Source organism: Hipposideros armiger, unplaced genomic scaffold (genome assembly GCF_001890085.2).
Source record: "Hipposideros armiger isolate ML-2016 unplaced genomic scaffold, ASM189008v1 scaffold_473, whole genome shotgun sequence".
NCBI lineage: Eukaryota > Metazoa > Chordata > Mammalia > Chiroptera > Hipposideridae > Hipposideros > Hipposideros armiger.
The window spans coordinates 1157235-1175020 of record NW_017731823.1 but is presented as its reverse complement, the minus strand read 5'-3'; the positions used below and the strand labels follow the sequence as shown (position 1 = coordinate 1175020).

At 41.9% G+C, this 17786-nt stretch overlaps 1 protein-coding gene across 1 annotated transcript in view; it reads left to right on the top strand.

Moving 5' to 3' along the window:
• Window positions 1-17279, top strand: part of LOC109395491 (extracellular matrix protein FRAS1) — a 79566-nt gene extending 62287 nt beyond the window's left edge. Inside the window, exons 31-36 of the mRNA XM_019666537.1 lie at window positions 505-664; window positions 4202-4318; window positions 7260-7426; window positions 10782-10987; window positions 12142-12288; window positions 13410-17279. Of these exons, the coding sequence (XP_019522082.1) occupies window positions 505-664; window positions 4202-4318; window positions 7260-7426; window positions 10782-10987; window positions 12142-12288; window positions 13410-14003 (1391 nt within the window). The 3' untranslated portion in view covers window positions 14004-17279. The remainder of the gene's footprint in view (window positions 1-504; window positions 665-4201; window positions 4319-7259; window positions 7427-10781; window positions 10988-12141; window positions 12289-13409) is intronic.
• Window positions 17280-17786: the final 507 nt, after the last annotated feature.

Here is a 17786-nt window from a genome sequence, read left to right as displayed (position 1 = left end):
CAGTTTTAAAGAACAGAGGTGGCTCACTGGGTAACCTTTACCTTTTTAATCATGTTTATAATCATCTCCCTCCACCAAAGACTTGAGTGGCACTAAATGAGATTTTTTAAATCCAAAATTGGTATTTCTATTTATAAACTACTGAGACCTTTTTACATCTAAGAAACATGTTGGTTGGAATTCAAAACTAAGTTTACTCAATGTTGGTTGTCACACAAGGACCCCCTACTATTGTGAATATATTCATTAGCACCATTTCTACAAGGCACATTCATATTGTTTATTAATCTCTATGATCATAATGGCCATCATGAGTAGGATAATGGGCTGAGGTGAGATGCTATGCTGTCCCAACCAGTGTGGAATATATTTTAAGGACTAGAGGGTAGGTATAACTTCAGTTATTTGATTAAAGGATATTAAATTCAGTTCTAAGGCTTATAGAGCATCACCACAAGTACAATCAAACTCACAAGTAAGTATGTACGTTTCTCTTTGAAATAGGACAGTTTGTGATGGAGCACCACACACTCCCTGATGTGAAGTCTTTCATCTTGACTCCAGACCACCTAGGAGGAATTGAATTTGGCCTGCAGCTACTGTGGAGTGCTCAGACCTTCGATTCTCCGTATCAACTCTGGAGAGCCACAAGCTCTTACAACAGGTGAATACAGGGTGGGTGCGTTCAGCGGAAGGTCTGAAATGGTTGATTTCTTTCAGGAGTTTGGGAAATAAAGCTTTTATTCAAAGGCTGGATTTCTATTTTAAAAGGAGGAGAGATAGAAACAACACTCTGGCAAATAGGTAAAGAAACAACTTTAGCTCAGATCAGCTTCCGATGGGTAAACCAGGAACCTCATTCCCAGGATCAGACCAGGCAGGGTGCACATCATTCTACTCACATTCTATTGGCTAGAACTTAATCATATGGTACCTCTACCTGCAAGGGAACCTGGGAAACTTGAGTATAATAAAGAAATTGCATTCCAATTACTACAACCATGGCAAAATCCAGGAACTCTGGTATTAGGTCTAGAGGTCACTCCTTATGGCCCAATGTCCTATAAAATAAATTACCCCCAATATAGAGATGGAAGAGAAACTGGATAAATAGAGTCAACTTTCCCATTGTAAGATGGAAGGCTAGGTAAAACAAAATTAAAACTATTATCATAAAAAGAATAATGGGGAACCAGGAGTCTGTCTTAAATATTATTATCCCCATATTATAGATCATAAAATTAAGATCTATGTTTAGCATGAAAATCTTACTCTAGCTTTATAGTCAAGAAGTGGCAGATTGTCTTAAGAATCATTTCAAAAAGATTTCTTTAATTATAAAGTTTTGGTCTTATATCAGATACTTTTTTGTATAATGACTCCTTTGGAATTGATATGCAATAACCTTCAAGGGCTGTGGTTCCTAGAAGATCATGAGATTATGCATATACTTTGTCCCAATTTATAGGGAGAGAAACTGTCCTCTTCAATCTTCTATTGACTCCCTACCACCTACCAGATGAAGTTCAACTCTTTATACAAGGCTCATCCCCTCTCCTCTAGCCTCAAATTAAACCAAACTTCTAGCCACATCAAATGTCTCCCCAAGCCCTGAACCCCAGGCCATCAGTACCTCCGTGCCTTTGCAATTCCCTCTGCCTGTCCCACTTCTTTCCTTTTGCAAAACTCAAACTGTCTGAGCTGCAGTTCAAATACTGACCCTCTGTGACACCTTCCTTGACTCCTAGGAGCTCCTCTTCCCTGCTCCCACTTTGTCCCAGCTTCCAGCTTGTACGATAACACAGCTTATTATATTATAATGCTCTAAAGAAAGTCCCATTTTCCACTAGATTGTGAGCCTCCACAGGGTAAAAGGCATGCCTGATTTCTCTTGAATCCCCAGAGAACTGTAGGTTTTAGCATATGGTAGGTCCTGAATAAACATCCTTTTGGAGCTTACTTTTGAGATAAGGAGGTAAAATACAGAGATAAATGGCAAGTGAAGAACAATACAAGTTCTGTGCTCTAAGCCCTGTGAAAGGTACCGAACCCCAAGACCATAGCTGTCCAAGACCATGGCCTGCCACAGTCTGGGGAGTTGTACAAGGTTTCTGGGGTGGGTTGGGGGGCAACATATGGGGAAAATGTCCGGTTTTTACAAAGGTGGGGAGAACTATAGGATTAAAAACCTGTATCTGGGACTATGTTTGGCATATTTGTAAGGATAGTAAGGACATCAACCTAAATTGCATTTAGGGATAGGGAAAAACAGAACTGTAAGCCTGGGAGACCATGCAATTTGTCCTATATTCATTTGTTCAATAAATAGTCACTAAGCAGGTACCGTGTGTCAGGGAAGGTTCTGCACAGAGAGAAGACATCTGTGGACAAAATAAAGATCCCTTAGAGAAAGGAGACCCAAGAGTAGATATAATCAATAAGAACAGTATAACATATTCAAAGGTGATAAGGTGATGAGTGCTATGGAAAAAATAAGCCATATAGAGCAGGGTAACCAGAATTAGGAGAAGGGGGACATTGTCATTTTAATTAGAATGTTCAGAGTAGGCCTTATCAAGAAGATACCTTTGAGCCAAGGCTAGAAGGAGGTAAGGGAGTTTGTTATGAAGATTATCTGGGGAAGCGGTTCCTGGCCGAGTTCCTGAGGCGGCAGCACTTCTGGATGATGGAGGTGGGACGTGGGAAGCAAGGAGGCCAGGGTGGCTGAGTGGAGTGAGCAAGGAGGAAGGTCATAGGCAATAAGGTCAAAGAAGTTAGGAGATAGGGTAGGGCCACCCTGCAGGCCAGTGTGTGGACTTGGGCTCTTACCTAGTGCAGCGGGAGCCACCTCAGCATTTGACTAGAGGAACGACATGATCTGGCCTGACTTTTTGAAAGCAAAGGTCAGGCATGGACTGTTCTGCTTAATTAAATATTTTTGTTAATTAAGGGTTACTATTCACATTGTACATGTTGATTCTCATGAAATTCAAATATGATGTACCCAGTCTCATTTTCTGCTGGTCTAAGCTTTGCAGGAAGATGGGAAAACTTCAGACATATAGACTTTCAGGGCCCAAAGGGGTTTAGAAACTAAGCCCTGAAAGTTTGCATGATTGGTCTAAAATCATACAACCGTGAAAGAGACAAAGCCACACAAGGGTTAGGCTCTCTCCCAGTTTCCACCCTGCGCCATACCACCAAACTGACGCCAGGATGTGCCATGAACGTTTTATTTAATTATATTTTTACGAAATTTTTACTATGACTTTAGTCATAAATAGATATAAATAATACAAAAGAAGTGGTCAGAGAATGAACACGGTGGGTGTAAGAACTGTTCACAGATCTCTCACAGCAGTTATAATTAAGATTCAAAGCCCTGTGCTCTTCATTCAATGGATGGCAGCCTCCCAAGGCCCTTGAAGAATCTTCCTGAAGCTTCTGGATGTCTGGCTGCCTTCCAGGCAACCTGCCAGGGCTGGGCTGCAGCTCGAAGACAAGTATGGGAAATGAAGTAGGTGAGGGTTACAAAGGCTCCATGCTTTCAGTGTCACGATCGACAGTCTTGTGCCCCACCATAAACAGGGAAGTTCCCAGTGAGTAGTCTCGTGTGAAAAGTGATATTGTTTTTCAACTTCATAAAGGGAGGAGGCTGTGGAGTTTGGGAAAGGAGCCCCAAAACTGAATGCTACTGAAATGGGGGTCTGGTCTTTCTCTGAAGGGGTGTCATTTAACCCTGAGACATTTGCTACCTCTCCTACAAGACCAGCAGCTGACACAGTCACATGCTAATAAATAAAAGCTTTTGCAATTGAGAACGCGTTGAACAGGGTGTCAGTCAACAAGAAACAGTAAACAGAAATGGCCAAACAAATCTCATGGAAACCTACAGGAAGTGGCTGGTTCTGGTTTGTCTTTGCCTGAGCCTTTCAGGTTTTTATAAACAGTGTGCCTTTCTCAGCTTTCCTCATGAAAAGGACTTGAATAAGTGAAAGTAGCTCTATTTAACACCTCTGAATAATACTGACAGAAAATCAGTGATGAATTCTTAAAAATTATGTTTGCAGACTCATAAAGTTCTTAGATGTGCGGCACCAACACTATCTGAAAACTGTTTAACGAAGTCAGTGTATTTCTAGGTAAGTGAGTAATCTACAAATCATTCCCTCTAACCACAGTCCGCTCTGCATATTTCCAGGAAGGACTACTCGGGGGAGTACACCATCTACCTGATTCCTTGCACAGTGCAGCCCACACAGCCGTGGGTTGACCCAGGAGAGAAGCCTTTGGCCTGTACTGCGCATGCCCCAGAAAGGTAGGGAAACAGAGTCGAGCCTCACTATTTATGAATTTTCCTACTTGGTAACACATATTTGTAATCCCAAAACTAATTTTTGTGGTACTTTCATGGTCATTTCTAGACATGCAGAGTGGCAAAATGTTGAGTCACGTGACACACACATTCCCAGCTCCGACTGAGCAAGGCAGTGCTCTGCCATCTTGTTTCAGCTCTCCTACTGTAAACAAGTGTTCTTTTTACGGTCTGTTTACATTTCTTGTGCTTTCACTGGTGATTTCCCTGTTTAAAATGGCTCCCAAGCATACTGCTGAATTGCTGTCTAGTTCCTAAGTACAGGAAGGCTGGGATGTGCTTTATGGAGTGTTAGATAAAGTTCATTTGGGCATGAGTTTTAGTGCTGTTGCCATAAGTTCTATGTTAATGAATCAACAACATATATTACCCAAGGTGTCTTTAAGCAGAAATGTGCATTAAACAAGGTTAGGTATTAATCAGTTGATGAAAATGTGGGGACCAGAGGCCGTAGGAACTCTACCCTATATTTCCCCTAGAAACAATGGTTCAGTCTTCACTATTTCAGCACTTGTTGCAGCTTTGTAACATAGCTACCATGAATGATGAGAATCCGCTGTACATCAGCCCCTACCCTCCTCAGATCTGAGACTGTCTGCCTTGTGCTAACGTTTATTCATTCAGCCAGTGTCCAGTCAGCTCTTACTATGTGCTTTGCTCTGACCTAGGTGTGGAGATTGTAGCAGAGGATTGAAGTAACCTCTGCTCTCAATGTATAGTCTAACACTACCTTTCTAGGATCTGAGCAAAGTGAATAGAAAACACTTCTGAGAGAAGATGCTGAGAACAGAATCTGACATTACTATTAAAAGAAGACAATTTGGAAATTGACTTTCAAATTAAGAGCCTGAATTGCCTATTGGATTTGGTGATATGGAAGTCATTGATGATCTTGACAAAGGGCAGGTTCAATGGACTCAGGGGATCAAGCCGGATTAGAGTGGGTTCAAGAGAGACATGAGAAAGTGAACAAGGGAAAACAGTGCTTAAGGAGTTTTGTTAAAAGGACGTCAGAAGAGCAGGGCATTAGCTGGAAATAGATGAGTGGTCAAAGGGGATGTGTTTGTGGGGTTTTTTGTTGTTTGTTTTTGGTTTTTTTAGCTGAGCCATCCTGCCACCTGTTGGCAGCTCAGCAGCAGTTCAGCTCGAGCCGGGAATCGAACCAGCAACCCTGTTGTTCAGAGCTCGCACTCTTGAGCAAGCTCTTAACCAACTGAGCCACTCGGCTGGCCCTGTGTTTGTGTTTTAGGGTAAAAAATATTTCCAGATGTTTGTATACTGGTGGAAATAACCCTTTAATTGAACGTAAGGAATGGTCAGATGTACTCTATTGGAAGAATAAAGTATTGAAATTATCACTCATCATTATTCTTTAACAAATATGTGTGTCTGGAGCTTGGCTAGAATTGAAGATACAATGATGAGCAAATAGATATGGGACCATATAACCACAAAGCCTAAAATATTTACTATTTGGCCATTTACAGAAAAACTTTGCCAACCCCTGTTCTAGGTACTTATACCCAAATTCTTAAAAACATTCTTGACTCCTATCTTACTCTGGGTCTCTTATGCCCCACATCTAGTTCGTCAACCAAGCTTATGGGCGTCCCCTGTAAAATATATGAATTCAATCATTCTCACAGCCATTTGGCAACTGTCCTGGTCAGAACCACTGTTATCACTTACCTGGAGTACTGCAGTAGCCTCCTAACATGTCACTCTGCTTTCACTCTCCAGTTTATCCTGAACAAGTAAACCCCACTCACTTTCTCAAGACCCCCCACCTAATAGTTTAAGTAAAACCCAAAGACCTTACCGTTTGGGGTAAGGCTCATGTGGCCTCCAGTTACCTCTGTGGTCTCATCCTCCTCACTCGCTTTGGTTTAGCCATTCTGGCTGATTGGTTGTTCCTCTAACATATTGGGCACACTTGTTACCCCAAACCTTTGCTCTTGCTGTTTCCTCTGCCTGGAAAGCTTTCTCCCCAGCTAGCCATATGACTTACTCCCATACCTCCTTCAAGCCTTTGCATAAACCTTTTCTTCTCACGGAGGCCTGCCGTGACCACCATATTTAAAATTTCCAACTAAACCTCTTCCTAGCATTCCCTTTCTCTGCCTAATTTTTCTCCTAGTTACCTCTTACCTTCCAGTGTACTATATTGTTATTTTTTAACTCATTTTCTTTATTAACTATCTCCCTATTAGAATATAACCTTCCTGAGGGCTTTGCTTACAAATGAATTCCCATTATAGAAACAATGTCTATCACATAACAAATCTCAGTGAATGGATGTTGAACAAATGAGTCCCAAGGCAGTAGAGCGGAAGGAGTAGGGAACAGGCCAGGAGGCCTAGCGAAGGCCAGCGAAGTCTGGCTGCAGGAGTCCTTACCTGCCAGAGGCAGAGAGGAAAGAAGCAGATTCAAAAGACCAGGAAAGAAGGCCAGGGAGGCAAGAGGCAGGCAAGAGAGTATTGTCTAGCAATGAAGAGTGGGACATAGGATATAGAGTTTTGATCATGTTGAAAGTGTCAAAATCTCAGAGCATGTGGGCCTGGGAAGGAGAAATCAAGGCAGGGCACCATGACAGCGAGTCCTTTCGCAATCAAAGAGCAACGTTGGGGGCCTTCCGAATGAAAGGCCAGGAAAAGCCAAGAATACTGAAGAGCTCTAAAGACAAAATAGATTATTTTTGTTTAAAAAAGCAGATTAACCTCATAATGACCCAAACTAATAACATCCCTCTCCTACGCACATCTCATTACTCGGTAAATATGAGCACTGTTCACAATCCTGAGAAGTGTGGGAAGGAAGGGGCAGTGTGAATGATGCATGCAAAGTTGACCTGCTCTCAAGGAACGTTTGTTTCTCCCACGTTTAGATTCCTGATACCCATTGCATTCCAGCAGACCAACCGCCCCGTGCCCGTTGTGTATTCACTCAATACTGAATTTCAGCTGTGCAATAATGAGAAGGTGTTTCTAATGGATCCCAACACATCTGATATGTCACTGGCAGAAATGGATTACAAAGGAGCCTTCTCAAAAGGTGAGTTGTTTCCTTCGGCTGCAGAATGAGATGCTGGCTGGATTTGAGAAGCTTCTGGGTCAATCCCTGACCTAACATCTCTGCTCAGCAGTTTTCAGTCAATTCTCCAGTGAAGATTCCCTTGGGGTTGGTTCCAGGGCAGCCAATATTTAGGCAAGGAACAGACTCATATTCTTCCTTCATGTTGTTTCACAGTTAAGATCCCATACTTGACACTATATTAATTGGCAGTGTGGCACTATAGAAAAGCACTAGTCTGAGTAGTAAGAAGGATAGAGTTTCCAATGAACCAGATTCTAATGCACTATCTGTGGGTAAGTTACTGTATCTCTCAATTCCTCAGAGATTGCAATATGAATCCCACTGCCTGCCAGCCTCAAAAGTATGTCCAACATATATGTATATATGCTCTCCATCATGCTTTTTCTACTTGAAATGGTTCCTCTGCCTGCTCCCTGCCCCAAACATGGTTCCCTTTGCAAAAGCCTAGCTTCTTCTTCTCTTTCAGTGTTAACCTCCTCAAAAACTCTTTCCCTGACCACCCAGACAATCTAACATAGACCTTCATATTTTTCACTTTCACAGAACACTGTTCATTTTTTAAGTACTTATCACATTTTTTAACATTATATAATGTAGATTATATATTTCTTTATTTATTGCCTAGCTCTACCATTAGACTGTAAGAGTAGAGATTGTGATCAAATATCAAATTTGCACACCATACCACTGGTGTCTAGGTGATCAATAAATATGTGTTGAATGAATAAATTAATCAATTATCTGCCTTTCTTCTCATAATTACCCCTTCTGCCTTTTTCTTACCTTTTTTTTTTTTTAAAAAAAAAGATGTTTATTGGGGAGTTGGGGGATGGGAACAGTGCTGGGGAATTGGGGGAAGGGGAACAGACAAGTTGCTGCCGTTTTTTGTTCTTCAGTCTAGTTGTGGAGGACGTTGCTTCACTGACCCAAATTGGCACCATCATTGCGCTCTTCCTGGGCGAGGCAGATCAGTCACCAGCTTCTGGATGGCCGGTCACGCTGGCTGCTGTCTACACACAGTAGCCCATGGCAACCCACTGCTGCAGGGGCTGCAGCCTATGCTGTTGCCAGTGACTCACGGCAGTCCAGCTCCAGATTGAGCTGTTGTTCAGCATCTTAGCTGTAGAGGGCAGTGTCACTGGCCCTCATATGTGGGATCCGAACCGGGGCCCTCTGGTGTCCCAAGACAGCTCTTAACCAACGCGGCACTCGGCCGGCCCCCTTTTTCTTACCTTTAATCTTCTCCTCATATCTGGGTTTTTTTCTCTCATCCTAAAAATGCATTGAAGTCCTGCCCATAACACACAAAAAAATTCCTCAACCCCACTTCTCCTTCAAACTTCAGCACATTTTCTACTTTTCTTTGAGAAACTTCCCAAAGTAGTGGTGAATACACACTGTCTCTGTGGCCTGTCTTCACAATCACTCTTCCATCCATCTGTTGCAGGCTGGGTTGGTCCCACCACGATTCAGAACTCTCTTGTGTCAACACCAAACCCATGAATTTTGACACTTTTTTCCTATTTGCTTTTCTTTGCACCAGCCTCCCCCAACACCGCCTTGCCTCTCTGAAAACTTTTCACGCTCCTGCCCTGGGCCTCCATCCTCTGCCCTGTCTGTGGAGTTGTCCCCAGGCTCCCATCTTAGCTCTTTCTGGTCTCATTTCAGTGCTACCTCTGGCCATCCTCAGGGCTTGGTCCATCCCTTAACTCTGAATCTCCCATACTCTTGCTACTCTACAGACATTCTATAAAAGTTGACCTTATCCCTGATCTCACCTGATCTTCATTTCCTTATTTCCACATCATGCAATCTGGAACCCCCAAGCCTCTCCAAGTGGATATCTTTTAGACCCCTAGAGATGTCAAAACCTGGACTTATCTTCCTCCAGACATGCCTCTCCCACATCTGCTGCCCTATTGACTGGTCACCACATTCCAGGTGCCCCAGGCAAACACCTCAGGGTAATCCTCCACTTCTCCCTCACGTCCCATATCCCATCTGTCATCACAATGAATGGAATCCAACTCTGAGGCATTTCTTGATCCATCCCCTTGCCTCACAGCTATATTTTAGATACCTGTCTCTCCCTAGAGCATTCAAATAGCCCCTATCTGATCTCTGTGATGTGAGTCTCTTTGTCTTTCCTCCATTCTCTGTTTTCTGCAACTCCAGTGTGTTAATATTACACTCCTGCTTAAAACCTTCCAGTATTTCCTATTACTTACATACTTAAGTCCAGAATCCTCAACACCATTAGTCTATCTTCTCAAGAGTCTCTCCTGCTAGAGCTTCTACGCATCCTCCAGTCCAGTCACACTGATCTACCAACATAGTAAATGTTCTGTCTGGACCAGCGTTTGGAGCCAGACGGATTTGTGCTCAACTCCTGTCCCTCTTGTCACAGATAGGAAAATTTGGACAAGTTATTTTAAACGGGGATAATAATTACCTATCTGTTGGGCTCCTGGGAGGATTAAATAAGATAAAGTTGGTGAAGAACTTGTTACCATAGCGGGCACTAAGGAAACAATAGCTACAGCAGGACTGGTACCCTCTGGCATTCGGTATTTTGTTTATGGATTCTCTTTTACCTAGAGTGCTTTCCCAGATTCTCTCTCCCACCTCAGATGCTCTATCTGACAATTGCCTACTTGTGTTTCAGGATGCTGCTCAAATATCACCTCCTCATTAAATCCTTCCACACCTCCCCCCAGGCAGATTTCTGTACTCAACTATATGCTCATTTAACATTGTGTACCTTCCTCTGTTGTGGATCATAATGATCTAGTGTTGTGGTGGTTAATAGTGTGGGCTTTAGAGGCAAAGTACCTAGACTTTGAATCCCATTCTCACCACTTACTAGCTTGTGACCTTCTGCACATCACTTAACCATTCAGTGCTTTGATTTCCTTATCTGTAAAATTGTCAGCACCACATGCATTCTTACATGGGAAGGACTTTGTACAGTACCCAGCATATAGTGTGAGTTATTAGCTATTTTTATGTTAGCTATTTTTAGCAATTGCTTAGCTTTTATTTCTGTCTTCTCAACTACACCTCATTCACCTTTGTGTCCCCTGCACATAACAGAGTGCTTAGCACAGCTTAAATGCTTAATTAATTAATTTATCAAATAAAGGAAGCAATCAATGAATGAGTATTTTAGCGGCACATGGATTCATAGAACTCTTTATAGAGAGGTACGTGTACTTTTGACTCTAAGGGAATGTGTTAAATCCTTTCTACCCGTGACATTTCTTTCTCTTTAATCTTAAAGTTCAACCTAATTAATGCCTGTCAATCTTTCCAGGTCAAATCCTTTATGGCCGAGTGCTTTGGAATCCAGAACAAAACCTTAATTCTGCTTACAAACTTCAGCTGGAGAAAGTCTATCTTTGTACTGGCAAGGATGGCTATGTCCCTTTCTTTGATCCCACTGGGACAATCTACAATGAAGGGCCACAGTACGGATGCATTCAACCCAACAAACACCTAAAACACAGATTCCTCCTGCTGGTACGCGAACATTAGTGTTCAAGGGCTGACACTCAAGTAGATTTTTTCTGCTATGAATTCTGCCTAAATCAGATAGAACCCCTCTCTTGATGGTTTTCTCTTTATATATGTATTGTTGTTGTTGTTGTATCTTTCTGATCAGCTAAATTCTAGTACATGTTGCCAAATGTGATAGTTATGGTGGGGAACAAGGACAAGCTATTATTGTCCGAGAAAAAGGAAAGTCTCGGCCAGTGTTTTTCAAAGTATGGTCCAGAGACCCCTGAATATCCTGAATACTCTTTCAGGGAGCCCAGATCGTCAAAACTGCTTTCATAACAATGCAATGATACTTGCCTTTTTCAAACTCATCCCCTCATGTGTGTAGAGTGTATGAAAGGTTTATAGATATAGTTTCAGAGTCCACATTGAAACTAATCTTTTAAAAAGTATGACTTAACCAAGTTTGTATTTAGTATCAAAAAAGTATATGCACAATTTTCTGAAAAACCTATTAAAACGTTCCTTCCTTTTTCAACTACATAGCTGTGTGAGGCCAGGTTTTCTTCATATACTTCAGCCAAAACAACATATCACAACTGACTGAATATAGAAGAAGCCATGAGAATCTAGTTCTTTTCCAGAGATTTGAAAAAATGTAAAACAATGCCAGCTTTCTTTGGGGGTGGTAGGGGGCGAATATAGGTATTTTCTTTAAAAAAATATGTTACTTATGTTACTATGTAATGGATTTTTCATTGCCATTTTAAAATGAATTTGTTAATAAGTATTTTTTTAATTTTTCAGTGTTAATTTTAATACAGTAAATATAGATAGATAAAAGCCACATAAACAAAAGACTTTTGGTGTCCTTAATTTTTAAGCAGGTAAAGGGTCCTGAAACCAAACAGTGTCAGAATTATTTGTCTAGGCTACCCCATTCTTTATGTTTTGAGATCACAGAGGCCACCAAGTGTCCTTTCTTGAAGAGAGGGCAGTGGGTGCCCGGAGGCAACAGTCGACCTAAGAAGAGGGCTTCTGCAGCACAGGCTCTCCTGACCCGACCCGAGGCAGGAGTAGAGAGAACCTTTCTCCCCCCAGTGACCACCACCTACCAGTTCAGTGGGCCCAGCTTTCTAAATCTTGCTTTTTTTTTTCTTTCCCTGAAATTCTAGGACCGCAGTCAACCAGAGGTAACTGATAAGTACTTTCATGACGTGCCCTTTGAGGCCCACTTTGCATCTGAGCTGCCTGATTTCCATATGGTCAGTAGCATGCCAGGTGTGGATGGATTCACTCTGAAAGTGGATGCACTCTATAAGGTGAGTGTGGTGAGAAGAGGAGAAGCGGAGCACCAAGGGCACTTCAAAGGTTGCAAAAAATCGGACAACATCATCTCTGGACTGTCAGTATCTTTTTATGGCATTCTTGCTGGCAGGTCTTTTTTATTGTTGTTAAGCTTATCATTCACCCAAAATGGTCACCATCTATCCCCAATACAGCGAATAATAATAAAACTCTTTAATCTATATATAGCCATTTGTCATTGTATGCAGTAGGGTACATATAATACTCTAATTTTTTTAATTTTTTCTATATTGCCTGCTTTCAGGCTTTATTCAGAACCAGCTGATTTTCACAGGCATGGAAAACATTTAACAAAATCATAAATAAAATATAGCAGTTTAGAATGGGAAGAATTACTAGTATTTGATAAGCAAAAATCTCTTAAGTCCCAGTGATAACCAAGAACTCCCAAGGTCAAATACCACTTTTTTCTGTCTCCAAATAGTAATCCATGACCTTATATTTCAGAATTATTATTACTCTTTGGAAGTTACTTCAAAACCATTGAGGGTTTTAATGGGGGCAGATAACATGGAAATGAAATACTTAATAATATAACCGCTCAGGGGGTGATCCAGGAAGTATTCAGATTTAACAAATGTTTGACAAGTATCTGCTTATTATCCACAAAGTAGGTGTTTAGTGAATATTTACTGAATGACTCTGTGACTCTGTGTTAGCTAAAGTGCATTTAAAAATAGTAAATTAGCATAATATACAATTAAAGGTCACTGAGAATAAGTGTGGTTATTAATACTATTATATCACTGTTGTCAATGAAGACCAACAAATTAGAAGCACTTACTTACTAAAGAGACCAGGAAAGGTAAATTATTACAGCTATTCTATCAACAGATAAGGAAAAAGAAAAGAATGTGTATAGGTGGACCAAGATCACCTTAATTTGAAAATAAAATGGAATTCCATAATATTTGGTTCCATTCTCTAATAGTAGACACCAACCATAGCTAATGATTTTCGTGAAGCTGTTTATGTGTCAAGGCTTGTGGTGGCAACTGTCTTTCCACTTCCTTTCTTCACAGGTGGTCTGTGGGCAACAATGATGTGTTCAGTTTGTTCTGTTTTTCTCCTGCAGGTGGAAGCAGGACACCAGTGGTATCTCCAGGTGATCTACATCATCAGCCCTGACACCGTCTCAGGGCCCCGGGTCCAGCGCTCTCTCACAGCCTCTCTGCGGCGCCACCGAAGGGACCTGGTAGACCCTAGCGGTCAGCTGACCCTTGACGATTCCCTCATCTATGACAACGAAGGGGACCAAGTCAAGAACGGCACCAATATGAAGTCCCTGAACCTAGAGATTCAAGAGCCCATTGTCGCTGCTTCTCTGTCCCAAACTGGGGCATCTATTGGCAGTGCGCTAGCTGCTATCATGCTTCTCCTTCTGGTGTTTTTGGCGGCTTGTTTTATCACCAGGAAGTGCCGGAAACACAGGAAAAAGCCGCCCACAGAGGACATTTTGGAGGAATACCCTCTGAATACCAAGGTGAACATGTCTAAGCGGAGCTCGGACAGGGTGGAGAAGAACGTGAACAGACAGTACTGCACGGTGCGGAATGTGAACATACTGAGTGACAACGACGGGGCTTATGCATTCAAAGGTGCTAAAGTAAAAAAATTGAATCTGGAAGTCAGAGTTCACAACAATTTACAGGACGGGACAGAAGTTTAATGGAGGACACCCATGTGTATTTTTTTCTAAAATCATTTTTATAAAACAGGGGGAAATACTGGTATTTTTATAATAATCTTGCAAATTAAAAAGGGAAAACTGTAGCTTTAAGCGGTGGAAGGCACACATCACATGCATCAACTCACAACTGAGCTACCTCATTAAACACAACCACTGAGGACCCCAGGTTATTGGAATAGTTCTTTCTGTGGATCCCTTTAATAGTCTCAGCAGCTACGATTGCTCCTTATGCAAGGCTGATCTAAGAAAGCCGTGTTTTACCATTAGGACAGGAGTTAGACAATGAGGTTAGCCAATGGAGTTCAGAGGACTGCGGAATGCACAGTGGCAGATCTCAGGGGGGGTTGTGGTTCAGGGCCTTTGGTTTCCTCCCCCACCTCAGCTTTCTTCTGCTTGGGCTTTTTCCTGGGCCTCTGGGCAGCAGAGTTCAAATTGCTGACACCCAGATTCCATTCAAAATTCTGCTAATCAGCACAACAGATATGTTTGCTCATTGTATCCACTTGACAACCTGCACGCCATGACCTCTAACTATACTTTGCTTTTCCAGAGTCCTTTTTACCTAGGGGTTCAAAGTGCTCTAGACCAGAGCACTTCTTCATAACTCATGGGAGAAACCTTGGGTCTCTCCTGTCAGACATCAGGCATCAGACATCAGGCAGAGCAGAACACCCCTTAAGGAGGGAGAGACTGAAACCTGGGGAAAGAGGGGGCCTGGCAAGCACCTCAGAGCACATTGGTGATGTATTGCCCCCAGGCCCAGGGAGAGGTCCTTCTGCCTGGCTAGTTTATGCTGCACCAAGGACTTGTGAAGACATCCTCCCTGTGGAAGGATACTACAAAACAAGATCAGTGCACCGTGGCCTTCTTATGAGACATTGCCATGGAGGCTTAAAACACCTACAACACTTCCTGCTACCCCAGGCTTTGCCCAGTCCTATAAAAGACAAGCCTGTGTACTTTGCTAGCTGTAGGGCTTTTATTTTTTTAGGGCTTCAGGAAACTAAGTGATTCATTTGAATAAATCAAATTAGGAGAAAGCCCAGTCCAGAGTGAAATCAGTTAATCGGTGCCTACTATTACTCACAGCAGATAAAATATTGGTATTCACCAATATTCAGCAGACAAAGTATTAGTGCTCACAGAAGATAAAAGCACGCTTCCTGGTACCATATTTCAGGGATTTCTCATTTAAAGGGGGTTCTTTTCTGGTAGCTCAGGCACTTATTTTACCATATTAGCACATGACAAGGCCATAAACATATGGCTTTAAAATGTCTTAGTGTTCAAATAGCAGCTTAACGATTTTGCACGTAGTGTGCACACAGCTTGCTTTTGTGTTTCTTTTTGGTCCCTGCCTTACCGGCAAAAACATTAGCATGCATGTCATGTTGTTTTGAAATGGAGGCACAATTCCATTGTTCAGGAGTAAAAGACACGTTCTCTTCCCGATGCATGGCACACCATAATCGCCGAACAAATAACAGCGCACTGACATTGTGTAATATTTGTATTAGAATGACCCAAGCTCTTTGAGAACATTCCAAACTGGAAGCACTTTGGTACTAAAAACTATACAGAATGAACTGCGAAGGGTTTTAAGCATCTCTCCCAGACTCCAAACTCCTTGAGAACAGGACCTGTGTGAGCCATGCCTTTGATTATTCAGCAGTGCCTTGCACATAATAAACACTCCAGAAATATTTGTTGAGTGAACAAATGACTGGTGTCATGGGTGAGTGATAGAGGAATAAATTTAGGAAGGGAGTTGAGAGCAATATCACAAGTTCAAGTAAAGAAAAAAAATAAAAACTGTCTTCTACTGGATTATGCAATAATACTCTTCTTCTCATTGGAACAAAGAACACCAATTTACACAGGCATGACTCTGGTAGTGGTCTTAAAGAGAACAGAAAAGTCCTAACAATGCATTAGGAGGAGAGGAGACTGTAACTCGGTCTCTAGAGCAGGACATTTAGAGGAATGCCTGACTTAGCATTCTGAGATGAGTATAAAGTTTCCAGGAGAGGATGAATTGGGGGAGCCCAGAACCAGAAACTCCTGACTGGTCAGGGGGTACTTGAGACTAGCTCGGGCAATTCGGAGCAGAACTGTATCAGCCTCACAAACATCCAGAATTGGTGTCTCATGGCTGGAGAGCTCACCAGTGGGCATGGAATCTTCTCCAGAAAAACCTAGAAAGTTAATGCTAATTGTACAAGGACAGGAAGCCAGTCATTTGTGGAGCAACTTTTGATTTGGCCCATTATTTGTAACTGCTTCCAGTGCCAGAATGCCTATACATTAAAGCAGCACTTTTCCATTTGTTCAAATATTCTTCTCACATACCCCTTCCATTACTACAGAACTGGACAGATACACGGGAAGAGCACAGATAGAGCAGAATGAAGCTCGTGTGGGAAGCAATGGAGACAGATCTCCGAGTGCTCCTAGCAGCCTCTTTGTAGGTCTGGCAGGACAAGACAGCTTCCTGTGGGGACCCGGAGACAGAAAACTATCTGTTAGAAAGGCAAGCCCTTGGAATATTCCTGCCGCCCTTCCTCTCTGCCCTACCTCCCCCCCCCCATGACATACACACCATTGAATGTGGTATTTCTCTAGTAGATGCACACTTATTACACAGAAAGTTTAAGAGATACAAAGTTGAGATTGACTGCTTTGAGACACACTTTTTCATTTTGTTGTGTTTTATACTTCGTGTGAGGAATCAGATCCTTTGGTGACTGATGTGGGATTATATTTCAGTCAAAACTCTGCTTTCAGTTTCTCTGACTTGCTCACTAATGCCTTGTGTGTGTTTTACTAACCTTTTCTACCATGCTTTTAGGTAAGAAGGAACAAAACCCCTCAGGGGTTGCTATTTGCTATCACATGCTGTGAAGGTTAAAAGGAAGAAGAGTGCACCTTTTTTTCTGTCTCTCTGCCCTTTTCTTGTCCCCCAGGCCTCCTGGAGGACTCCTGCAGATTCTTATGGGTGGATGGGAAATAACGTTGGCATGTGTTTGCACAGTCTTATGACGTTCAGTCTCAGCTTCCTATAGGAATTTTTGTTACTCTCGGATACTACCCACCTGTTCAGACTGAATAAAATATTTGTGGTGCTGTCAACCTGATTCTTTGACTCTCAAGTGATTTATGTATTCCAATACCAATGTTTGTGTTATGAATTTCTGATTTCTCCAATAGCATATGCCACTATATAAATTTGTATTAATAAATGACAGTGTGGTCGCGTTTTTTTGTTTGTTTGTTTGTTTTTGCTATGTCCTTTTTAGATTATTCATCTCATTAACATAAGACATTGCCATCGAGATGGCAAAATCATTCTGAAATTTGAGGCAAAGTTTTTTGGAGACTGCCCCTCTGATGGGATTGAATCTCAGAAACATGTTAACTGTGCTAAAAACAAAACGAAGAATAAATTACATGTCCCCAGATCATCATAGCTCTTTTTTTTTTTTTTGGCAATCATTTGAAATCCCAGGACAAAAAGGAATAATTTAAAAATCTCCATGAGCAATGCTATAAGATGACTATTCACACGATATTTATAATCGTCAAACTTTCTCAGGATACTTGATCTAATGTGAAAATGGCTATGTCCTTTTATGTACCCACACAGATTTGTTAACAGCCTGGAGATTACCAAAGCACCAAATAAGAGTTTATAAGGGAAAACTGGCAGAGTCAGAGTGGGACTGAGCCCATGTGGTCTCGGAAGTCTGCAAGCCTGTGTATTTG